Source organism: Gopherus evgoodei, chromosome 6 (genome assembly GCF_007399415.2).
Source record: "Gopherus evgoodei ecotype Sinaloan lineage chromosome 6, rGopEvg1_v1.p, whole genome shotgun sequence".
In the NCBI taxonomy this organism is placed as follows: Eukaryota; Metazoa; Chordata; order Testudines; family Testudinidae; genus Gopherus; species Gopherus evgoodei.
The window spans coordinates 1692082-1717377 of NC_044327.1; the positions used below are offsets into that span (position 1 = coordinate 1692082).

General features: G+C 47.2%; 1 protein-coding gene across 1 annotated transcript; it reads right to left on the reverse strand.

The window, feature by feature from the left end:
• On the reverse strand, positions 1 to 25239 carry DNAJA1 (DnaJ heat shock protein family (Hsp40) member A1). The gene is made up of 9 exons (XM_030566044.1): positions 25117 to 25239; positions 24544 to 24685; positions 24084 to 24261; positions 23740 to 23844; positions 23305 to 23532; positions 19848 to 19962; positions 5427 to 5542; positions 1898 to 1998; positions 1 to 1302 (listed from the first exon to the last, which is right to left on the reverse strand). The coding sequence occupies exons 2-9, from the start codon at positions 24673 to 24675 to the stop codon at positions 1084 to 1086; spliced, it is 1194 nt and encodes a 397-aa protein (XP_030421904.1). The 5' UTR covers positions 24676 to 24685; positions 25117 to 25239; the 3' UTR covers positions 1 to 1083.
• Between the last annotated feature and the right edge of the window lie 57 nt (positions 25240 to 25296).

Genomic DNA, 25296 nt, shown 5'->3' on the forward strand with positions numbered 1-25296 from the left:
TAGTTTTGTAATTATATTGGAAAAGTTTTGCCTACATTAACTGGAACAATACAGAGTCTTTCAAGAATTAGATTAAGATTATACACACAGAAAGAAAGAGGAGAATTTTGATACAAATACTAGACTCAATTGGTCACCCACTCTTCTGGTTAATATTGAATTCCCTATACAGGGTCATGCATCTTTCACCTTCACTCCCCAGTACTGAGTCTGTGCTACTTCCTCTAACTTAATGCATCAGGTTGGAGGTCAAACTTCACATCAGTATGCAGACTACTTCAGGGATTTACAATAGCGAGCTCAGCTGTTCTGCCTGCCTCACTCACAAGTAAGGGTTAACATTCTCTCTCTCCTTAATTAGGTATGTTAATGCAGTTCCACTGTTCACTAGTGCCTGATAAGCTGCCTGTGCTTATAACAGTAGGAAGCTTCACTTTTCTATCCACTAGTGGGTCACAAAAGAATGAAGCTGGCAGCCAAGAGATCAGTAAAATCTCAAATTCAGCAGGCTGAGGGAGCCAGGTGTTTAAGAGGGCATGTGAAGACTGACAGCATCCTTGTCCGAGTGAGGTAATCAGTACAGCACTGGGCAGCTGCATTAGAGCAAGTCCTGATTTGATGAATAGCAGTACAAGTCCAAGACAGTCACAGGTTATATTCTACAGCTTGATTAGAACAGAAACTTTAATAGATCTTAACATGAATTATAAATAAATACTTGGGTATGCTTCATTAACAGGGCATAGAATCTAAAAGACCACCACTCAATCCGAATCTAAGCCAGTGCATTTGCACACAATTAAAATACAGGAATTACAAGGCCTGAAATAAAGACAAGCAGCCAGGGGTAACTGACCTCATGGTCAACTTCAGCTGAACTTGACCCTGAACTTTACATAAATTGCAAAGTCAGCCTGTCACTTTCTAATATTATTGATTTTATTCATTAACTTTTTTAAAAACTGTGGTTGAATATTAAAAACAAAACAATAGCAAGGAGTGAGAGCATGAGCTGCTTGTAGTTCTTCACTCTTCCACTAATGCATACAAAACAAGCATCACAATGGGTATTGACTGGCCATTTTAAGACGTCTGACACTGAACACCACCTCTAGGATGATGCTCATCATCTTCATAGGCTTCCCCATTGTAATGCTGTCTTCTTTCCTGAGATGGGTCAAAGTCCACCAGCTCTACCTGATCCATTTCTTCAGTTTCTTCCACTTCCTTCCTTGCAGGTAGCAGTTTTTCCAACAGAGACAGCTTATCAGAGGAGAGGAAGCCACACTCTGGGAAGTTTACCTGAAAAATCAGTAAGAATGGCCCTTTGTGAACTTTGCTTGTACAGTCTCTTCTCCATAGGGTATTACTACTTGAGAAGTGTGCGCTACCTTGCTCCTACAAGCATCAGCTTGTAGCAGAGTCCTGGGCTCTTCTGCTAGTTCTAGGCTCCCAAGTCTTCTCAGAAAGAAATAAAACAAAAAGCAACCTAGCATTTTACTTCATTGTCCAACCTCATATACAGACTGGCTGCCTTCCATTATCAGTTTTTCCAGATCTCCATCTATGTTTTGCCTACAAGATGACCATTCCAATAAAGTAGTTGCCAAAGGGGGAAAAAAAAAGTCTCCACATCTAAGATCCTCTCCATGCTATTTGAGACACAAGGTTATTTTTAAAAAGGTCAGTATTTCAGCTTTATTCTAAGCAGTATAACCCTGTATATTGGATTAGCTTAATAGCCTTTTGCAGAACTGAATGCAGAAACAGATAAAGATTGAGTACCTCACGGTCTTCTTGCCTCCATTAGAAACAGAAGTCAACTTTAACCTGACAAGTTTCCACTATGTTCAATGTTAAGCCATCTTTAACTATACAAAACTGACTTAACTCTTACCTTGAACTCAATGATCAGGCGTCCTTTTTCATACGGTCTGCGATAAATTGGCATCCCCTCGTTCAGCACACATTTAATATCTCCATGCTTGACGATCTGACCTAAAGCAAAAACCAAGGCACAAAAGACAAAGCTGTTATAGTTGCTACATTTGTGTGATCTCCCCTCAACTCCCTTTCACACTGTTTTCTAGGCTAAGATTCATGGAACTACACTGACCCAGATCCCACTTCATGAAGGCTGCTAAAAACCTAGTTGCCTGTAAAACGATAGTGTCAACTCTCTTCTACCCAGAAGTGGTCTTAAAAGGCTATATAATGTGAATGGAGAGACAGGGTGGGAGAGGGAATCTCTTATTGGACCAACTCCTGTTCACAGGATATCACGGTTGGAAGGGACCTCAGGAGGTCATCTGGTCCAACCCCTGCCCTTCTGTTGGTAAGAGACAAGCTTTCAAGCCACACAGAAAGGTACTCCGTGTCACTGCTAAATATGAACAGATAGCACATATTCTAAGGGGCCACTCAAGGTGAAGTGGCCCATTAATATCCCTGTAGTCACAGGGTAAAAAGTTAGTGGGTTACAGGTTGTTTTAATAAGCCACAAATACAGTGTCTAACCAATCTGTGATTTTCAGTGTCCAGCAAAATTATGAATTTAAGCTCCCAGGCTCATCTTCTGAAAGTGTTGTGCAGGTGTCCTGTGTGGATGACAACTGATGGTCAGATAAAGTATCGCTTTGTAAGAAGCGTTCACTCACAGGTGACTGGTTTTGATCATCATTTGAGTGTAGCAGTTGTTTGGTTTCATCTAGGTAAGTAATCAGGGCAGTGAGCGCACTGAATGAGGTACACTGCATGTGTAGGACCCCTATATCTCGGGAAGGGTGTTGTGGGAGCTGTCATACATCTGCTCTGGTTGTATCTGGTGTTGCTTTAAGTTGATGTCTGGGTCTGAGGGGTGCTTGCTTTGATGAGCTTTGGAGGTTGCCTGAAGGCCAGAAGTAGGGGTACAGAAAAACCTTTCATGATGGGGTCCTGATCAAGCACGGGTTGTAGCAGTCTGAGGATACCCCATGCCGGTTCCAGTGTGGGATGACAAGTGACAACTAGGGGTGTGCAGTCAGAGGGGATTTTATTTCTGTACTGAATCAGGTCTTCTCAGGGTATTTGGGTGGCCCTTAGAGCATATTCTGTGGCTTTTCTCTACAGTCATGCACTCAGATACCACAGAATATGCATGGAGGAGAAAGTCTAGGACAGACTTTAACATGCTCAAAACTGCTTTCAAACAAGGACACTCCACCAGAGAAGTAGACCACACATCATGGAATAGGCTACCCAAATATTCAGAGAGAATTGTTACACTCAAATGAGCTCACAAGAAAATGATCAAGACAAACACCATGTCACCTGTGGGTGAACACTTCTCAGAGCGATCGCTGACCATCAGTTGTCATCCACAAAGAACATCTGCATAATGCTTTCAAAAGCTGAGCTAGGAGCTTAAATTCATAACTTTGCTAGACCCCTATTACACAGATTTAGACACAGGATTTGTGGCTTATTACAACAATCTGTAACCTATTAATACTTTTTTTTTGGTCCTAGGACAAAGGCTAGGAGGTGTGTGAGTGTGTCATGGGTTCAGTGACCTCAATTCTGCAGCAACCAGTGATGGCTCAGGGGCTGCCCAAGCCTCGCAACCCATGAGCCAGCAGCAGCAGTCTGAGTGCGTGGGAGGTGGCTCAGGGCCTGGGGAAGGGGTTGTGGGATGCAGGGGGCAATTACCTAGGGGTAGGAGGCTCCCACTGGCCTAGGCAGAGAAGACAGGGGCTCCACACACTGCCAAAGCCCGCAGGCCCCGCGCCTGCAGCTGTTCCCAGCCAATGGGAGCTGCGCTTGCAAAGCCAGCACTTACAGTGGGAACAGTGATTACAGCTCCTTAGCTGGCAGGAGCTGTGGGACATGCAAAAGCTCAGTAGGGAGCCTGCAAGCCCCACCAATCTTCTCCCCCTCAGCACCAGCGGGGGCCCTGGGCCACCCCCCCCCCCCCCCAAGTTTTAGTTAGGGATAAATAGTACAAGTCATGGACAGGCCATGGGCTGCAAATTTTTGTTTACTGCCTGTGACCTGTCCGTGACTTTTACTAAAAATATCCACAAAACACCTTTAAGTCATAGGTAAGGCTAAGATTTTGTCAGTCATTCTTAGTGAAAGTCATGGATAGGTCATGGGCAAAACACAGAAATTCACAGAAGCCGTGACCTGTCGTGACTTTTGCTGCTGCAGCTCCATGGATTTCCCCTGCTTGGAGCTGTGGGGTACCCCCTGGGTCCATGGCAGCTGGACGCACTGTGGTTCTCTGGGGCAGTGGCATGTGGCCCGGGACTGCCACTGGTGCTCTGGTGGGTGGTGGTGGTATGAAACTACCCCAGCGGCCCTGGGATCAGTCACACCAGCTGCTGCAGAAGTCGCAGAAAATTACAGAATCCGTGACAGACTTACCTATGACTACAAGGGTGTTAACAGGCCACGACACCTTCCCCTAATTTTAGCATAAGTCAGTGGTCCCAACCTTTTTGTCTGGTGGGCACCAGACAAAGGACCACTGTGGTGGTGTAGCACCCGCCGAAATGCTGCCGAATTTTGGCAGCGCCGCCTCTCGATGTCGACAAGTGATGTCATCGAGAGGCGTCCCCGCCGAAATGCCGCTGAAATTCAGCGGGTGCTCTCCCAGGGTCCAGGACTTGGGCGCACTAAGATGTCCCCGCGGGCGCCATGGCGCCCACAGGCACTGCACTGGGGACCACTGCCATAAGTAGTTACAAAATTGAACATATAGTGTCACAGCAAAATAGAGTATGTCCAGAGTACATTTCCCAGACCTCAAGAGCTCTGTGTAGCTCAAAAGCTTGTCTCTCTCACCAGCAGAAGTTGATCCAATATAACGTTACCTCACGAACCACGTCTCTAATATCCTGGGGCTGACACAGCTACACCACCACTGAATAAATTTGCAATTGTTTGTTCATGCATCCTGAAAGAAGGCCTCTTATGGAGTATATTCTGACTGAACAGACACTATTCCATGAATTCTGAGCTCAAGACTTCCAGTTTTCACAGGAGTTGGGGCCTTCATAAATTCCTACCACATATCTGGTCAAGTTAAGTTGCAAACAGTCATGTATGTAATAGGGTCTTATCTGTTGTGGAGTGGGGTGAAGTTAGTTATGAAAGTTACACCAGAATGTACAAGTTGCATCTTTCGTTAGTTTGAGTTATTAATCCGATACTTCATCCACCAGAACATACTAGTTAAAACTTAAGATTAAGTAGAGCGTTTTTACAGTACAAGACTCTGAGCAAGAGATTTACACTTTCTGGCCCAAATTAATATTTTTTAGATACTTTAACCCCAATACTCTTACTTGGAATGCTCTTTTGGTCCCTTTACTAAGCAACAGGAGAACTCAAGGATAATTTGCTAGCGGCACAAGTTTAACAGCAATACTTTTAAACACACTTACCAGGATGAGAGGTAATAATTATAGTTCTGTTATCCAGTGTTGCAATAGGTTTCTGAAAGCCACACAGTGCCTCAACCAGCTGTATGTCCATGCACATGAACAGGTCTTCACCTCGCCTACAGAACAGTTTATATTTGAATCAATACATCACATGCAAGAGCTCTGAAAATTTTGGGAAAATCTTTGCTAACACTAGAACTGCCCAGTATATCTTTGCAGAAATCTGATTTTAGTCCAGAAGTTAGTCCACCCTTTCCTCCCCACATAGATTAGTTAATTACAGGAAGATTATACAGAAGCTTTATACCACCCAAGAGATTTTAACCTGGCTTTGGCCAGTACAATAGACCCAATTAGCCCTACTCCCACATGAGTGACTAGATTGCATACACTCCTATTGTCTGCCTTATGCCACATCTGGGGAAAGATAAGTATGGCTCCTAGTGCCACAACTGGCTAAACTGTTAAAGAGCTGTGGATGATTTCAACAAGCTTACAGCAGTGTGGTGCTGGTTCTCTTTAATTTAAAGGACAGCCACTGCTGATCTTTGTTCCACTTGCACTCAAGGCTAGTACTAAGGAGAGACAAAACAGTTACATTACAGAAACTGCTTTTTTAGAGGTTTTGTCTGTAGATCCCACTTGGTGTGCATGCACCTCAGACACGTGAGATCAGAATCTTTTGACTAGTAGGGTCTGCTGGGGCCACACTTACACATCCTTTGTGCTTGTGCTCCCCCATCCAAAAGGGGTAGCAGTCATAGCAGCCCCAGCCACCTTAGATCTCTTGCTAATCCAGAATCTCAAAGCAGAGATGGACTCTGAAGGAGCTGGGATGGAGGGTGGGACATAGGATCCATATAGAGAATTCCTGAATCTGTTATTGTAAGATTAGTAAGTTCTGAGTCTGTCAGGGTGGATTCTGCTCCATCAGTCCCCAAATAAACAGAAAACATCTGAGCAGTCCTAGCTATAACTAGACAGACCACAGAACCCTTCCAAGTTTGGACTGATTTAGTCACCAAATCCAGGGTATAACTGGTAAATGAATGGCTGAGGCAGGGGACTACTCAACAGATTCCTACCTACAGCAATATTTAGCATACAAGGAAGCTGCTTGGGTTTAGCTGACTTGGACCTAATGCCTGAAGAAAGGAGTTTAGCTGCTAGTTGGTAAATTGGGAAGCACTGAGTGATCCACTTGGATAGTCTATGGTAAGAGATGGCCAGCCCGTCAGCCTTCCTTAGTGCTGAAAACAGGGCAGTTTCCTGAACAGCTTAGTTCTGTCTAAAGAGTAAAAGACAGTTACCTTTTTCTGTAACTGGTGTTCAAAATGTGTTGCTCATGTCCATTCAACTTGTGTGTGTGCTCGCCACGTGCACTGGTGCCAGAAGTTTTTCCCTCAGCAGTATCCCTAGGGGACTGGCCCCCATATGCTACAGCATATAAGGCACCGCTAGCCCCCTCCACCCTCAGTTCCTTCTTGCCAGAAACTGGGAGTGGAGAAGGAGAGTGGGTTATGGAATGGACATGAGAAACATCTCGAAGAACACCAGTTACAGAAAAAGGTAACTGTCTTGAATGGACACGAGCAATCACTGGAACTAAACTTAGGTGACTCCAAGCAGTACCCATGGAGGTGGGTAAGGAGTGCAGACAGATTTCAACACAGCTCTGGTGAACCCTGCTGCATGCTGGCATAGTGAGCTGTGCACCAAGGACCACCTTTTTACAGATATCCTGGATTGGAACATGTGCCAGAAAGTCGCCAAGGATGCCTGAGTTCCAGTTCAGCGGGCTCTGACAATCAGCGGTGGTGGGGCCCCTGCCAGCTTGTAACAAGCCTTTATGCAAGAGATAATCTAGTCAGAAATCCTCTGCGTGCACAGCAGGAGGCCCTTCATCCCATCAGCTGTAGAGATGAAAAGCTAAGTTGATCTATGGAAAAGCTTTATTTGATCTAGGTAGAAAGGCAGGGCCCTTCTTATGTTTAGCTTGGAGGTGCCTCTCTTCACTAGTCTCATGGGGCTTGGGGCAGAAGACCAGAAGGAAGATGTCAGGAAAGTGGACATCACCTTGGGGAAGGCAGGCCAGGTGGGGCCAGAGCTGGACTATGTCCTTATACAAGACCGTATATGGCAGTTCCGAGGTCAGTGCATGCAGCTTGGAAACTCGCCCTGCTGTTGCCACTGCCCCCAGGAAAGCTACCGTCCATGATAGGAGAAACAGGGAGCATGAGGCCAAAAGCTCAAAAGGCAGGCTCATGAGCCTGGACAGAACCAAACAGATCCCATTGAGGGACTGGGAACTGAACTTTAGGGAAAAAAACAAGACCTCTGAGGAACCTGGCTGCCATGTCATGGGAGAACACAATCTTCCCCTGGACAGGCAGACGAAAGGCAGAGATCAACTGCACCAAGAACGTGAAGGGGAGACGCCCCGTTCAGCCACCCAGTGGAATAACCTTGTCCACTTTGGCAGGAAGGTCTAGTCCAGGATTTTCTACTCCTCAGCAGGCCCTGCTGGACTCCTTCTGAATAGATCCATTCTTCAGGGTTCAGCAATGCAGCATTGTCATAAACAGATAGCTAAGGGTTAATGCCTCTTATTTGTAAAGGGTTAAGAAGCTCAGTAAACCTGGCTGACACCTGACCAGGGGACCAATAAGGGAATAAGATACTTTCAAATCTTGGTGGGGGGGATGTCTTTGTTTGTGCTCCTTGTTTTGGGGGTTGTTCGCTCTTGGGACTAAGAAGGACTAGACGTCAATCCAGGCTTTCCAAATCTTTCTGAATCAGTCTCTCATGTTTCAAACTTGTAAGGAACAGCCAGGCAAGGCGTTAGTCTTATTTTTGTTTTCTCAGCTTGTAAATGTTCCTTTTTGCCGAGAGGATTTACCTCTGTTTGCTGTAACTTTGAACCTAAGGCTAGAGGGGGTTCCTCTGGGCTATATGAATCTGATTACCTTGTAAAGTATTTTCCATCCTGATTTTATAGAGATGATTTTTACCTTTCTTTGATTTTTCCCTGTTTTAAGATCCAAGGGGGATTGGATTTGGACTCACCAGGAATTGGTGGGGGAAAGGAGGGGGGAGATGGTTAAATTCTCGTGTGGATCCAAGGAGTTGGATCAGTGTTCACCAGGAACTTGGTGAAAAAGCCTCTCAAGGCTGCCCAGGGAGGGCAAGGTTTTGGGGGGACAGGAAGTGTTCCAGACACTGAAATTTCTGGGTAGTGGCAGTGTTACCAGATCTATGCTAGTAATTAAGCTTAGAAGTGTCCATGCAGGTCCCCACATCTGTACCCTAAAGTTCAGAGTGGGGGAGGAACCCTGACATGGTGAGCAGCGGTGAGGGATTTTTTAGGAACCAAAAGCCAGTAGGATTTTTTTTCCCCTCCTTTCTAGCTGCTTAGAAAGCAGCCTGAAGGCAGAGGTGTTAAGTTTTCTTAACAAGGGTCTTTGTTAAGATGAGGCTTCAAGCTGTGAGCAAGCAGCCAGCAAAAGGAATTTACAAGCTGAATTGTTTTCTACCTACCTCTCAGGTATAGCTAGTTAGAAAGTTTCTGCTAACCAAGCAGCCCTGAGCTGAGTGCATCCCAGTTTCAGTGAACTGCAGAGGGGTGTGGCCAGCACAAGAAAGCAGGAAAATGAGTACCAGTAGAGCAATAAACTAGAACTGGCTAGGCTGGAATCAAAAGAGAAAGAACGAACATAAGAGACGGATCCTTAGCAGAGGTGGTGGCTGAAATGCCTAAGGAACACATGAACGATTATAAACTTTTTCAAACCAAGGCCAGAATCAGAATGGGGCTAACGCCTGAGCATGCCTGTCGGCGGTACAGAGCCCTAAGGTGGAAACCAGATGTGTCATTTACCTGACACGCCTACCACATTGGAAAGAATTAGGATGCCTGGGTATCAGGAGCAAGTGTTAACTCTCTGGAAGAGCTGTCCTTCCTAATGCAAATGGAGCAGTTCTTAGAGGGTGTTCCTGAGGAAAAAGAAAGGTACATCCTAAATGGGAAGCCCAAAACTGTAACCGTGGCAGGGGAGATTGGAGCCAGATGAGTGGAAGTGGCAGAAAAGAAAAAAGCTACTAGCAAGGGGAGCGAATATCACAGGGAGCAACCCAAAAATAAACCCTACCACTGGGGACAACCCAAGACCCCACCTACAACCCAAGAAAAGCCCCAGACACCCTATAGTCCCGCCTCACCAGTCTCCAGCAACCCACCTCGACCCAGTGACCAGTCAGCTGGGCAATGGTTTTAAATGTTATGAACTGGGATATATAAAGGCCAACTGCCCCAAGAACCCCAATCGATGACAGTTCATTACACCACAATCACACCAAAGATCCCCAGGCACAGATGCCTCAAATACCCTCGGAGCAAAGGGAAACCTTGAGAGTGGGTGGAAAGAAGGTTATTGCGTGGAGAGACACTGTGGCACAAGCGTCAGCTATCCACCAATCCTTGGTGGACCCCAAATTCATCAACCCAGAGGCCCAAGTGACAATTCATCCCTTCATGTCAAAATCTGTAAACCTGCCTACAGCTGAGTTGCCTGTCCAGTACAAGGGCTGGTCAGGAATGTGGACTTTTGCAGTCTATGACAATTATCACATCCCTATGCTACTGGGAGAAGACTTGGCCAACCATGTGAAGCTGGCCATGAGGGTGGGGATAGTTACCTGCAGCCAAGCCAGGCAAGCTTCTACAACCATCCCTGTTCCTGAGCCGTCCACAAGGGCCCCATCTTTGTTACCAGAGACCCAGACAGAGGTGGTGGAACCGGATCCCTTGCCAACGACTGCAACAACCATAGTGCATCCAGTCCCAGACCCGGAACTGGAAAAGCAACCAGCACCAGAACCGTTGCCAGCACTTATGCCAGTGCTTGCAAACCCATCTACAACTCCAACGCCGGAGGGCACCAGTGTGCCTGAACTGGCAGAACCAGCGGACAGCCCTACCCAAGAGGCTCAGCCAGAGCCTGAAATATCACATAGTGCACCAGTGGAAAGCAGTTCACAATCAACGAAAACAACCCCATCACCTACATTACTTCCAGAGGGACCAAGCCCAAGTCCACATTCTAAGGAGGAACTGATGTCTCCAGCCTCAAGGGAACAGTTCCAGGCTGAGCAGGAAGCAGATGACAGGTTTCAGAAAGCTTGGGTGGTGGCACGGAGCACCCCACTGCCTCTCAGCTCTTCTAACCGATCCCCATTTGTTGTAGAACAAGGACTTTTATACAAGGAGACTCTTTCTGGTGAACACCAGGAAGACTGGCGTCCTCAAAGACAGTTGGTAGTTCCAACTAAGTACTGGGTAAAGCTCTTGAGCTTAGCTCATTATCATCCCAGTGGCCATTCTGGGGTAAATAGAACCAAAGACCATTTGTGGAAGTCCTTCCACTGGGAGGGAATGGGCAAGGACATTGCTAATTATGTCCGGTCTTGCGAGGGGTGCCAATGAGTGGGAAAGCCCCTCGATCAGGTCAAAGCCCCTCTCCAGCCACTCCCCATAACTGAGGTCCCATTTCAGTGAGTAGCTGTGGATATTCTGGGTCCTTTCCCAAAAAAAGACCCCCAGAGGAAAGCAGTACATACTGACTTTCGTGGACTTTGCTACCTGATGGCTGGAAGCAGTAGCTCTATGCAACACCAGGGCTAAAAGTGTGTGCCAGGCCATAGCAAACATTTCTGCCAGGGTAGGTTGGCCCTCCGACATCCTTACAGATTTGGGAACTAATTGCCTGGCAGGGACCATGAAAAATCTGTGGGAAGCTCATGGGGTGAATCACTTGGTTGCCACTCCTTACTATCATCAAACCAATGGCCTGGTGGAGAGGTTTAATGGAATTCTGGGGGCCATGATACTTAAATTCATAAATGAACACTCCAATGATTGGGACCTAGTGTTGCAGCAGTTGCTTTTCGCCTACAGGGCTGTACCACATCTTAGTTTGGGGTTTTCACCATTTGAAAATGTGTATGGCCATGAGGTTAAGGGGCCATTACAGTTGGTGAAGCAGCAATGGGAGGGATTTACACCTTCTTCAGGAACTAACATTCTAGACTTTGTAAGCAACCTACAAAGCACCCTCCGACACTCTTTAGCCCTTGCTAAAGAAAACCTAAAGGATGCTCAGGAAGAGCAAAAGGCCTGGTATGATAAACATACCAGAGGGTGTTCCTTCAAAGTAGGGGACCAGGTTATGGTCTTAAAGGCGCTACAGGCCCATAATATGGAAACATCATGGGAAGGGCCATTCACAGTCCAAGAGCAGCTGGGAGCTGTCAACTATCTCATAGCATTCCCCACCTCAACCCTAAAGCGTACATGTTAACTGTCTAAAGCCCTTTTATTCCAGAGACTTGCAGGGTTGTCAGTTTACAGTCCAGGGGGGAGATGACGCTGAGTGGCCTGAAAGTGTCTATTACGACGGAAAAAGTGACAGTGGCGTGGAAGAGGTGAACTTCTCCGCGACCCTTGGACGCGACTGCAGATCAAGGAGCTGTGCACTAGCTTCGCGCCAATGTTCTCAGCCACTCCAGGGCAGACTGAACAGGCATACCACTCTATTGACACAGGTAATGGTCACCCAATTAGAACCCCACCCTACCGGATGTCTATCCATGCCCAAGCTGCTATAGAACGAGAGATCCAAAGCATGCTACAGATGGGTATAATCCGCCCCTCTAACAGTGCATGGGCATCTCCAGTGGTTCTAGTTCCCAAACCAGATGGGGAAATACGCTTTTGCGTGGACTACCGTAAGCTAAACGTTGTAACTCGTCCCGACAACTATCCAATGCCACGCACCAATGAGCTAATGGAGAAATTGGGACGTGCCCAGTTCATCTCTACATTAGACTTAACTAAGGGTCCTGGCAAGTACCGCCAGATGAACCCGCCAAAGAAAGGTCAGCCTCATCACCGATGCAGGGGTATATGAATTTAATGTGCTTCCCTTCGGGCTGCGAAATGCACCAGCCACCTTCCAAAGACTTGTAGATAGTCTCCTAGCAGGACTGGGAGAATCTGCAGTTGCCTACCTCGATGTGGCCATTTTTTCTGATTCATGGGCAGAACACCTGGAAACAGTCTTTGAGTGCATCAGGCAGGCAGGACTAACTGTTAAGACTAAAAAGTGTCAAATAGGCCAAAACAGAGTGACGTACCTTGGACACCAGGTGGGTCAAGGAACAATAAATCCCCTACAGGCCAAGGTGGATGCTATCCAAAAGTGGCCTGTCCCAAAGTCAAAGAAACAGGTCCAATCCTTCTTAGGCTTGGCCGGATATTACAGGCGATTTGTACCACACTACAGCCAAATCGCTGACCCACTAACAGACCTGACCAGAAAGACACAATCAAATGCAGTTAAGTGGACTGATGAGCGTCAGAAGGCCTTTACCCAGCTTAAGGCAACACTCATGTCTGACCCTGTGCTAAGGGCCCCAGACTTTGACAAACCATTCCTAGTAACCACAGATATGTCTGAGCATGGTGTAGGAGCAGTTTTAATGCAGAAAGGACCAGATTAAGAATTTCATCCTGTTGTGTTTCTCAGCAAGAAACTGTCTGACCAGTGGCTTTCCCTCTCAATCAGTGAAAAAGACTGCTACGCCATTGTGTATGCCCCGGAAAAGCTATGCTCATACGTTTGGGGACAGCATTTCCAGCTACAAACCAACCATGCTGCGCTAAAGTGGCTTCATACTGCCAAGGGAAACAACAAACAACTGCTTCGATGGAGTTTGGCGCTCCAAGATTTTGATTTTGAAATTCAACACATTTCAGGAGCTTTAACAAAGTAGCTGATGCACTCTCCTGTGAAAGTTTCCTAGAATCAACTGGTTAAAAATTGTCCTTGAAATGTGAAAAATCTTGTAGGTTTACATAATTAGTAGTATATGTAAAGGTGCATGTGTTTTATTAATCTGTTTATTCTAAAGTTCTAGGAAGAAATCACCGCCAGCGTGGTTCCACACTGAGATTTGGGGGGCGTGTCATAAAGAGATAGTTATGGGTTAATGCCTCTTTTACCTGTAAAGGGTTAAGAAGTTCAGTAAATGCTGACACCTGACCAGAGGACCAATCAGGGGTTAAGATACTTTCAAATCTTGGGGGGGGAGGGGGAAAGAAGAGTCTCTCTGTTTTGGGGGTTGTTCGCTCTTGGGACTAAGAGGGACCAGACTTCAATCCAGGCTCTCCAAATCTTTCTGAATCAGTCTCTCATGTTTCAAACTTGTAAGGAACAGCCAGGCAAGGCGTGTTAGTCTTATTTTTGTTTTCTCAGCTTGTAAATGTTCCTTTTTGCTAAGAGGATTTTACCTCTGTTTGCTGTAACTTTGAACCTAAGGCTAGAGGGGGTTCCTCTGGGCTATATGAATCTGATTACCCTGTAAGTATTTTCCATCCTGATTTTACAGAGATGATTTTTACCTCTCTTTTCAAGAACCTGACTGATTTTTCCTTGTTTTAAGATCCAAGGGGATTGGATCTGGACTCACCAGGAATTGATGGGGGGAAGATGGTTAAGTTTTCCTTGTGTTAAGATCCAAGGGGTTGGATCGGTGTTCACCAGGAACTTGGTGAAAAAGCCTCTCAAGGCTGCCCAGGGAGGGCAAGGTTTTGGGGGGACAGGAAGTGTTCCAGACACTGAAATTTCTGGGTGATGGCAGTGTTACCAGATCTAATCTAGTAATTAAAGCTTAGAAGTGTCCATGCAGGTCCCCACATCTGTACCCTAAAGTTCAGAGTGGGGGAGGGATCTTGACAAGCATCCACAGCACAAGGTGGGGAGACATGAGGTAGGGGTGCAAGAGGTGACCATAGCCCTCTGACAGCAGGTCTGGTCAGTTCAGCAGTGGCCAAGGGGTGGGGTGGGTGTGTGCTACCAAACTCAGTGTGTCAAACCAATGTTGGCGTATCCACACTTGGGCAATAACTTGGGCCCCCTCTCTCGACTTTTGCCAGGATGCTGCTCACAAGTGGGAGCGGGGGGAATGCATACAGCAGGATGGCATTGGAGAGAGAGCCCTTGCCCAAATCTCATTTGGGGCAGAAGTGGTGGCACTTCAGTTCTGCCTGATGGTGAACAGATCCACTTGGGGATATCCCACCTCTAGAAGAACCAAGCAGTCTACCTCTGGATGGAGTACAAACTCATGGTCTGCCACATATTAAAATCATAGCTGCCTAGGAGGTCCTGATGGTTGGCCAATCGCAACTGCAGACTGGAGGCCAAATAAACTTGATGCCCAAACAAGTCTAGTCTCCTTGAGTCTTTATTCTTAGGGTAATCGCTGCTTGACTCTGTCTCTCTCTCTGTGGTTGACTGCCTCTACCACTAGGGAACTGGGAACAGGATGGGGATAAAAAGGTACTTAACACCCTTGCATAGCACCAAGTTCTTGGACACAACCCTCTTGGAGATCACAGGCAAGGAGGAGGAGGAGGAGGCGGTTTGCCAGAGGGCATTTGTAATTTTCGCAACCCCCTCATGTAGGGGGAAAAAAAATCTACCCTAGCTGAGGCTACAGGGCAGAGAACAACAAAGGAATCTGCAGGCTAGCGGTAAGGGCAGACTCTTATAAGAAGTGCTTTCAAGTGAATGTCATGCTCCTTCATCCTGGGCTTGAAGGATTTGCAGATTCTGCACTTAATATGACCTTCACCCAATCACCGTAAACTGTTATGTGGATTGCTAATGGGCATGGGCCTTTTACAGTGATCACAGGGCTTAAAGTCTCTAACGAATAAGGAAGCTAAAACTAGAGGGAAACTACACACACACACAATACATGAGGTAAATGGGTTTGAATGAACGAGAAGCAACAGCTCAAGGTGAAGCAGCAACAGTTCCATGCACCATCACTGGCAAAAAGAAGGAACTGAGGATGGATGGATGGGGCTGGTGGCACCCTATATGCTGTGGCATATGTGCACCACTCCAGGGGTGCAAGAAATAGTCCCCTATGTATACTGCTGAGGGAAAAACTTCTGGTACCGGTGCATGTAGCAAACACCCTCTCCCCCACGTTGAATGGGCATGAGCCCTTCTTTCTTCAAGTGATTCCTCTGGAAACATCTGTGTTCAGCCTGTCTCTCATTTGAGGACAGCAAAGAGTCCGACAGTTTGATTTAAGTGAAAATCTGATAGCATGCTGGTGAGGAACTTTAGGGATCTCAGCATCACCATATCCTTATTGAAAACAATGTAAGAGGGTCTGCCTACAGTGCATGAATACAACTAACTCCTCTGTTAGGCAGGGTAGCCACCAAAATGGTGGCTTTGAATGCAAGATGGTGGAGAGAGAGTTCAATAAGAGCTCAAAGGGGGTTCCATAAGAACTACATACAGGTCCCAGGAAGGGGCACACAAATGAGTGGATGGGCAAGAACCAGTCACCATATATGCTTGCAAAGGAATAGGGGCTTCTAAAGCACAAGTGCTGTGAAGCCCAGACAAACTTCTCCTTTGATCTGCAGACTCATCTGTAGAGGGCTTCCTGCTGTATGTAAGTATTTATTGGACCTCTGTAGAGCAGTCCCTGTCTGTAGGGCTTAGGGAGCCAACTTCCAAGCAACCAGATGTAAAGATGGGCCTAGATGGAGAATGTCCCCCGGTTTCCTAGAATAAGTCTGGCAGACTGGGCAGAGAAGTTGGTGGCTGTGTGGACGGATACAGTAGGCCCAGGAGTTGATGTCTGGCGCAACAAGAATCTAGGATAATTACTCTGCTAGCAAGTCTGATAGATCTTCCTTCTGAGCCATGGCAGTGGAGAGAAAAAAAAAGGTAGAGAAGACCTTGAGACCAAGGCATGAGGAAGGCATCCATGAGGGAGCCTTAGCTGTCACCTGCCCTGGAGCAGAACTGTGGGCATTGCAACAAACAGGTGCATCAGGGATGGTCTAGGTCAGTGTGTCTCAACCTTTGAGACCAGGGACTGGCTTGCCGCCTTCCTAAACTTATTTTATCTGCTAGGCCTGAGATCAAGTCTTCAGTGACCATTAATGGTTGGGTGAGTAGTGTCTGCTGAAGAAATCTGTTCCATTGTTTGTTCCTGGTAGGTGAAGTGCCATGGAGCCAAGATGTGGAAGTGGTTCCACCTTCACAGGACAATTGCTTCCTGACACATTGGGGAGGAGCGGTGAGTTAGCACCTCTACAATGTGTAACCACAGGTGGGGGTGCAGTCTGTCAGATCTGTACAGTAGTTCCTTCCAGTAGCAGTACAAAGGCTCTGCAGGGTAGTCCACTTGTCTGGAGTTATAGCACACTGAAGTGGACTGAGGACTCTTCCAAAATTACATGAATTGAACTTGCAGGTGGTTTAGATGGGCCTCTCCAACCTGCCACGGATGCACCTGTAATCAGTGTTGCAGTGTGAGGTAAGGTACAGATTACAGAATGGTAGACCTTGATGGTGTGCAAGGAGATCATCCAGTTTATGGAAGCTAGTAATCTTACTCCTATTAAGACCATGAAGCGTGTGTCCATATGCTGTTTGATGGGGTTGTAAACAGACCTCAAGCAGCTTTGGAGAGAGTGGAAGTGAGGTCTGTCAAAAATCATGTAAGTGCTGTGTATGTTTGTCTAATCATCTCAGGTCCAGCACAAGATGCATCCCTTGCTCTTTTGGGGATATGGAAATATCAAGAATAGCAACTTTTCCCTCTGAACTCCTGAGTACTTATGATGCAAGAATTCCATATCAACAATCCCTCAGTTTATCATGTAAGGTGGGTCCTTTCAGAGGAGCAGAGAAGTGGGGAGGTGAGGGGCCGGGCCAGGACTGGAATTGGAGATTAAAGGAGGAGATGCATGTTTTCCACTGGTTTGTAGCAATCCCAGCCCATGTCTGAGAAAAATGGGAAATGCAGGAACCAAAAAATGGAGTAGACATAAGGATGCTCTAGTGGGACTGAAACATGGATGGCTCTGAACCCAACTGAGAAGCCAGCTGTTGGGAAGGGAACGGGCTATCTAAGGGAAAAGTGAGACATGGAATAATCAGCAACATCTGGTGCCAATGGGAGAAAGTTCTGTCTGAACTAGCCTGGATACATTACATGTTTTCTCCCGACAGCAGATCCTGTGCCCTTTTAGGGTATGTAATTCATCCTTGCAGGAGCTAAGAGATTGTCAATGGAGAGCTTGTTGAGGGTTGTTTGGACTTCTTTAGAATCCCTGTGGACGTAAGCAGAATGTCCTTACTGTGTTGATGGCTGTGGTCATGGAATGGGCTGTTTTGAGACATATGGCTAAAGCCAGGCCAAACCCCCCCCCCCCGTTTGCATCACCAGCAACTCCATGAAAAAGGTTGTTCAGCTCAAACCAAATTCACTGTCCAGATGGGGCCCCCAGAACGTCCAATAAGGCAAGGGTGGGTAGCTAAAAGGATCAGATCAAAAAACCCTGATGCCCAAGGTGATGTCTGCTAAGGGATGTCAACATGTTCTGGGGGATTTAGGAGCCTAAGTTAACCCCTGAAGTTGGTTGGCATGATTGAGGGTGAGCTGTAAATTGCTTTACATCACGAATCCCTGGATGGAGGGGGATGTTGGGTGAAGGGTCTGATTCAGCAGAAAGTGTGCAGGGGAAGATGAACCGCAAATCTGTTCTAGGGGTTAGTTCTGACCTCAGGTGGTAGGCTAGGGGGAATACTGGTACCAAAGGATTAATTTCGGTGGCAAACCGGGGTTGGTGCTGGGGTGAAGTATCAATAGTCAGTTAAGAAGTCTGCCAGTAGCATAAGGACTCCGGAACCAGTACCAGACCCAACATGAGGGAGTCTAACCCACTGAGAATTCTGCCAGTAGCAGAGTGGACTTAGTTCCACAGGGTGCTTGCACAGCAAGGTAAAGAACTCTAGGCTAGGAAGCTGATTATCAGGCTCTGTGCTCAGTTTAGAGTAATATCAGCATTGAATTGTCCTTAGAACACTGCTCAGCTCTGTCCTGCCTTGATGCAGTGGAGGCAGTAGTAGACTTTGGTGCCAAGTGTCCAGCTGGTGCTGTTTGGAAGACAAAGGATGGCTGGCTGAAGGAGCTGCAGCCCCTCTCTCAATAACCTGACCCTTTAAGGTAGAGTCCCTCCTTACTGGGTGCTGAGGAAGTGGGATCTCTGGCAGAGAAGTCCCTTTTGCAGCCAGAGGCATGTCTTTCCAAATTAGGTATTCCCCTTGAGCTGCTCCAACACAGCACATTAGCCAAGTATCTCTGAAGCAATAAGCTCTGTTGGGGAAAAGTGGCCCGTAAGAGTAATGGCTCAGAACATGGCTCTTGTCCAAACAGAAGAGACCAAATGTACTTCAGACAATCCCACAATAGGTGTGGATGGAGACTAGAGGGTTTAGGCTTCGTCATTATGTAGGAGGGTGCCTTGGTGCCAAGCAGTAGTTCAAAAGAAAACAAACGGGGCTGTCAGGGTAGAGAAGATCCCTGAACAGTGCTAGTATTTACAAAATTGATTTAAAAAAGGTACTAGACAGTACCAGGCAGACACCACTGAGTTCCAGCTTCCTGCCACTGGTAAGAGCAAGAGCAACTGAAAGAAAGTTGTGGCTGCTCTGCCTAATATGCCCTCCCGCATGCCGGGGGGTGGGGGTGGGAGAAGAGAAGAGAGAGAGAGACATGCAGTACATAAGCACCACATCAGACAGTGCTGGTCAAAAGATTCTAATCTTGCAAGTTTGATGAGCATGGGCACCAAAAGCAGGATCCACATGGACAGACTCAGACCTGAGGTTTCGTTTCATCTTTCTTGAAACCAGGCTTGGTTGTCTAACAGCTATGTCTTAGAAAATTAGCAGCTTGAAAGACAGCTAATGGAGTAGATGGATATTTGATAACATCTTGCAATAATCACTGCAGATATTCACAGCAAGTCAGCCTGAAGGCATGTGCTGAACACTCATGATTTTGACCTTGATTTCTGTAATAACCTAGTCCCAATTACCCACTCTTTGGTTTGTCTAAGCGCCATTCGGAGAGATCTTACATCTGCAAAGCAACAAGTGCAATGACAGCTGTAAGACTAATTGAACAAGTATCTCTGCAAATATTCAGAGACTCAGTGGTGCCCAAACTCTTCCTGTTGAGCGCCCCACCCCCGTAATAGAATCTGTCTGTGCCCCCCCTTCACTGCAGTTAGCTCAGCAGCAGCCAGGGCCCCACTGAGTACCCTCCCCCACCAAGTGCTTTTCCATTGTTCGGAATAAAGGAATAAGCCAAGTATTCATCTGATTCTAAGACAGCTTACAACAATTGAACTCTAGTTGGATAGAGGTGGTTGAGTTTAAGTACCTATTGGAAGTAATAACCCAGTCCTAATGTGTGAAGTTTCTGGACAACACAGAAGCATCTCAAGCATGAGTGTAGGTCTTTCAGCTAGATCTTTACCTTGTAAATGTAGAATGGTCTTTTTGATCCAAGACAATAATGATGTCTCCTGGCTCTAGTCCTGGTTCTTGGTCCCCTTCCCCATGGAATGTTATCTTCTGACCATCTTTCATTCCTATTGCAAAGGCACATGTAATTAGAATTTAAATATCTACAGTACATAAGTAGCATCACTTTAGCAGGCTCCAACCTGTGTGACAAAACGGTTGTGATTGGTAGGTTCTGATATTGCATCTACTTCTCCCCCTCCAAAGCACAACACATGACTAAGCAGCTAAGTTTCCAGAGCCCTGCACAGAGACAATCTGGGCCATGGAAGCATATCAAACTGCTGGGCACTCTTGCAGCTTAGTTGTCAAGCAGCCCAATTCTAGTCAGGATTGCCATCTATAAAGATCATTCCTCAATGAAAGCAGAACAGCAGCTGAGATGACTACTTACAACCATCAGTCCCACAGGGTTTACTTAAAGCCTCCCTGTATCTCCACTTACTGGTGGCTTTTTACAGAGCTGCTGCAGAGCAAAATAGGGTTAAGCATGATCTGGATGCTGTGAGTGAGAGAACAGGAAGTCTGCTTCATAAGACCTTCAGTTCTCTCTCACATCAAAAAGCCACTGCTACACAACCAGGCAGGTCTTACCCCAAAAGGAAACACCCTTCTTTTCTGATTTAGCACATCTAAGTCTTCATTTCAAGACTGGTGGAATGAGCTGGTGCTTAGCACCCACCAGCAGCCAGATCCCCTCCCTTCACCCACCATCAGCTTTTACAATTTGTTCCAGTGCTCCTTATTCTCAATAAAGTGCAAGAAAGTGGAATCCTATAGTAATTTAAGTTTGTGTTTTAGGACTCCATGCTATATGCTGAAATTCTCTATTCATACATGAAGTGACCATACAGGTAGTAGCATAGTCTTTGCCATACCATGTTATCAGCATTCAGTCCCAGCTGGATGCTCAAGTTAGAGCTCAGACCCTGTCTTCAGAGACTGCCGGGAGTGTTAAGCACAGTAATTTGTGATGTGGATACTTGTCCAGAAAGAAAAAAGTAACTCAATACCAGCTGAGCTGACAGCAAACAGCCAAACTGTAAAGATATGGCAACAGTGGAGAGATTCAGGGTAGTATTGTCAAAAGGCATGCAACTCCCTTAGGCACTAAGGAAAAGCCCTCTGCACCCTGGAGGCTCGCATGTTTCAATCATGTTAGTAAGAACAAATTTAGATCTGAATTATTCAAGATGAAGATACTAGATCCTGGAAGTGCTGACACCTTTTAAGGTACATGCAACTTCTGCACCTCCCACTCCCAGAAACTGTTGCTTCAATATTCCCCCTCCTTGAAAATACTGGGCATATTACAGAGACTTCAAGTGTCGATGTAGAATGCAGTTACTGGGAGGGTCAGGCACAGCAGCCAGTTGGTGATGTGCTGCATGCTTGTGAAGTGGTTAACATGTGACTGCCTAAATTCTTCCCCCACCAGTACTGACCAGCTTTTGACAAGGCCTATTCAGCAATACAGGCTTTTTACATCTGCTGCACAATATGGCCTTTCCCCATCCCCTACCTCTGAAGAGAGTTGTTTGTAGTGAACTCTGCTGGTTAACTTTGCCGGAGATTGTTCAAGCTAATGTAGGTCAATAGTACCTGGAGTGAGACTGTTAGGACAGTTTAACAGATTGAGTTCTAAGCATTACAGCAGGGATGGCTCTGGAGCCACATGTGGCTCTTCAGAAATTATTTTGCTGCTCCTTGTACAGGCACCAACTCTGGGGACGGACCTACAGTTGCCAACTTTCCAATGTGCTGGGGTGTGTGCACTCACTGCTCAACCCCTGGCTCTGCCACAGGCCCTGTCCCCACTCCACCCCCCTCCCGAGCCTGCCATGCCTTTGCTTCTCCCCAAAGCCTCATGCATGCCATGAAACAGCTGATTGGGAGGTGCCGGGAATGAATAGGAGGTGCTGATCAGCAGGGCTGCTGGTAGTTGGGAGGCACTAGGAGTGCCTAGAGAGGGGGAGGAACAGAACAGGACTGCGGATATATTACTGTGGTTCTTTGGCAATGTACACTGGTAAATTCTGGTTCATTCTCAGACTCAGGTTGGCCACATCTGCATTACAGGCTTAACATGTTTTTACACCACAAACTTTATCAGTTTATGGTGTAAAAACAGACAGGGAAGCAAAGGGAAGCTGCAAGAGTGGTCACACGCCAGTGGGGTTTCTGTGTCTGGAGCAGCCAGCGGAGTGGTAAATCTACATGGGGGGCATAGGGCTGGGGATTCCAGTAGTGCAGTTGGGGAGGCATACAGGGTAATGTGCAACTGCCCCTGCTCCATTTCTGCAAGCACACAGAGCTGCCCAGGTAAAAAAAGAGGGTTCCATAAAGGCTAGCTGACTCTGCAGCAGGACATCGCCTCCTGGGTCCTAGTGCCAGTTGTGCTCTGTTCTGTGTGCCATCCTGTTTTCTGTACAGTGGTGAATACCTGAAGTGGGGCTGGAGTGGGAGGAAAAGGGCATGGGAGGAGGGGGAGAAGATGTGGGAACCTGGCATGCAGTATCTCCTTGGCAGCAGCAGCAGCTCCTCCATACACTTTCACTTGGACCCCCCTGCAGAGCCCCATTGCCCCTGCACCCCGAACGAGCCTGTGTGAATCCAGATTCCCCCACTGAGTCACCAGCACCAAGACTGCCCCACACTAAGCCACTCCACACTTTGATCCTGCTGGACTGAACCTGCCAGCCCACACTTGGCACAGAGAGGCATGGCCCCTGGGTGTTCGTGGGGCAGGCCCAGCCCTTGCACTGGTCAAGTGCAGCCTCACTGCTGAGTCCCTGGGGAGGGGAGGGGGGAGAAGAGGAGGGAGGGAGGAAATGGAGATTACAGGATGATCTCCCACCTCCATACAGCCAGGGGCCTGTGCTCCCCACTGCCATGTTGGAGTCTTTGTATTTGACAAATGAAGTTGCAGAATTTTAAAATATTGTGCACAGAATTTCTAAAGGAGTAATGCAACTTAAGTCACCAAGTGTTCCACTTGCTTGTTTTATTTTAACCGATGTCAGTAATTAGTCAGCATTCTGACATTAGTCTGCTTGTCAGTTTCTCTTCACTATGAATCAATCCACTGTTTGCATATCCAGTAATCAATATGCAACTAACATGACACTAGGTACAGTCAAGTTAATGCTTACTAAACAAGTGAGCAGCAATTTGCACTGACATCAGCCATGACATCAGGTATTTGAAACCCAATCTACCATTTAGAGCTCTGCACACGTTTTACCATTTAAGACTAAGTAATACTATTGCTACACATTTTAATGTGCATGTAACACTGACACTGGATAATAGCTCTTTCAATTATGAAATTTGTATCATGCAAATTCAAGGTTAATACAAATCTATTAAGATATTACAAAACTCAGCCAAGTTCTCCTTGAAGGCATTACCTTTATCAATATGAACTTCTAGAATCTTCTTCTCTCGAACAATCTTCCTTCCACTGCAGCTTTTGCACCTGTCCTTAGGATTGATACGCTCCCCATGTCCCTGGCATTCCATGCACACAGACTGGATTTGCTGAACCATTCCTGGTCCTATCTGGTGAATTCGTATTTGCATGCCAGTACCTCTGCAATTGGGACAGCATTCTACTGCACCTTTTTTACCACCTCGGCCTGATGACAAGACAAAGTGTAATTAGAATTGATTTTGGTTTATCTCAAAAAGGAACTTAAAACTAGAAGTACATTTACAGTTTACCTAAAACAAAAAAGTTACCCTGGATTTAGATGGTTTATTTTAATATTGGAATTAAAATCAGTTCATTTGGGTTTAGTTACCTGAAAAACATCATAAAAATCCAACAGTAAACATTAATATACCTTCACATTTGTCACAGATCACATTCTTCTGCAGAGCCAATTTTCTTGTCGCACCATTATACAAATCTTCCAAAGTAACTGACAACTGATGAACAACATTTTTACCTGTAAAGAGCATAATGTTTTACTTAAAATGTCATTTGCTTGGAACCAGATATGGTTTCTAATCATTTCAGACACTATTGCACAGCATTAACAACAACAGTGTTTAGTTTGTAAGAGGTATTTTACAGAAGTTAGCATCCATAATCTTACAACATACTATGAACAATTACATAGTCTCCAGTAAATACTTCAATAGTAAATGGTCACTTTAGGAAGTATCTCAGAAATCGTCAAATTACCTCTCCTCTCTCTCTGCATTCTTCCACCTCCTCCAAAGAACATATCAAAAATATCCATGGGTGACCCAAAACTACTGCCAGTACCACCCTCTTTAATAGCCTGTTCACCACCTTTGTCATACAACTCTCTTTTCTTGGGATCAGAAAGTACTTCATAGGCTTGAGAAATCTGCTTGAACTGTAAGAAACAGATCAGAGTAAGTTAAGTGTTAAGCGATAGTGACTACATTGCAGCTCACCAGTATCCCTCCACTAACTACTTGGAATAAACTGTTTAAGACTAAACCGCTTGTGAGACTTGCATGTGCAGGGGCCACTCGACACCCCCTCTCAGTTAGGCATTTCCACCTCCATGCACACGGCCTGTATTTCCACAGCCTGTGAACGGGAGCCCGGGTCGGGCCCCAATCCCACGTGCAGGGGCCACGCTCCCCCCTCCCGCCGCCGCGGGGCCACTTGCCTTCTCGCCCTCGTTGGGGTTCTTGTCGGGGTGGTATTTCAGCGCCAGCTTGCGGTAGGCCTTCTTCAGCTCCTCCTGCGAGGCGCCCGGCTTCACCCCCAGCACATCGTAGTACGTGGTCTCCTTCACCATGGCGGCCGGCCTGCGGGAACCGACCGTGAGCCCCGAGACGCGGGCGGGCGGGGAGGGGACGGGACCGGAGCGGCGGGGCCGGGAGGCGCGGGGAGGGGAGGCGGCGGGGCCGGGGAGCGGCGGCGGGAGGCGGCAGGGCCGGGAGATGGGGCCGGAGCGGCGGGGAGGGGAGCGGGGAGGGCAGCGGCGGGAGGCGGCAGGGCCGGGGAGCGGCGGCGGGAGGCGCGGGCAGGGGAACGGCGGGGCCGGGAGATGGGGCCGGAGCGGCAGGGCCGGGGAGCGGGCAGGGGAACGGCGGGGCTGGGAGATGGGGCCGGAGCGGCAGGGCCGGGGAGCGGGCAGGGGAACGGCGGGGCTGGGAGATGGGGCCGGAGCGGCGGCGGGAGGCGCGGGGAGGGGAGCGGCGGCGGCGGCGGTGCCGCGCTGAGAGCGGCCACTCACCGGGCGGGCGGGACGAGGCGGGCTCGGTTTGTCTGTCTCGGCTGCTCGAGCCGCTCCCGACTTTTCTAGAAAGTTCTTTCCGAGCCGGTCTCTGCGGCACTGCATCCGGGGAGTTTTGTAGCCGGCGAAGCCTCGCCCCGGAAGTCCCGCCCCCTCCGTGGCCAAGACGAATCAACGATG

Coding starts and splice junctions, on each gene's coding strand:
- DNAJA1 (XM_030566044.1), bottom strand. CDS start 24,675: ATGGTGAAGGAGACCACGTACTACGATGTGCTGGGGGTGAAGCCGGGC. Junction 23,845..24,083: donor AATGCAGAGAGAGAGGAGAG/GTAATTTGACGA, acceptor TGCTCTTTACAG/GTAAAAATGTTGTTCATCAG. Junction 23,533..23,739: donor GATCTGTGACAAATGTGAAG/GTATATTAATGT, acceptor TCTTGTCATCAG/GCCGAGGTGGTAAAAAAGGT.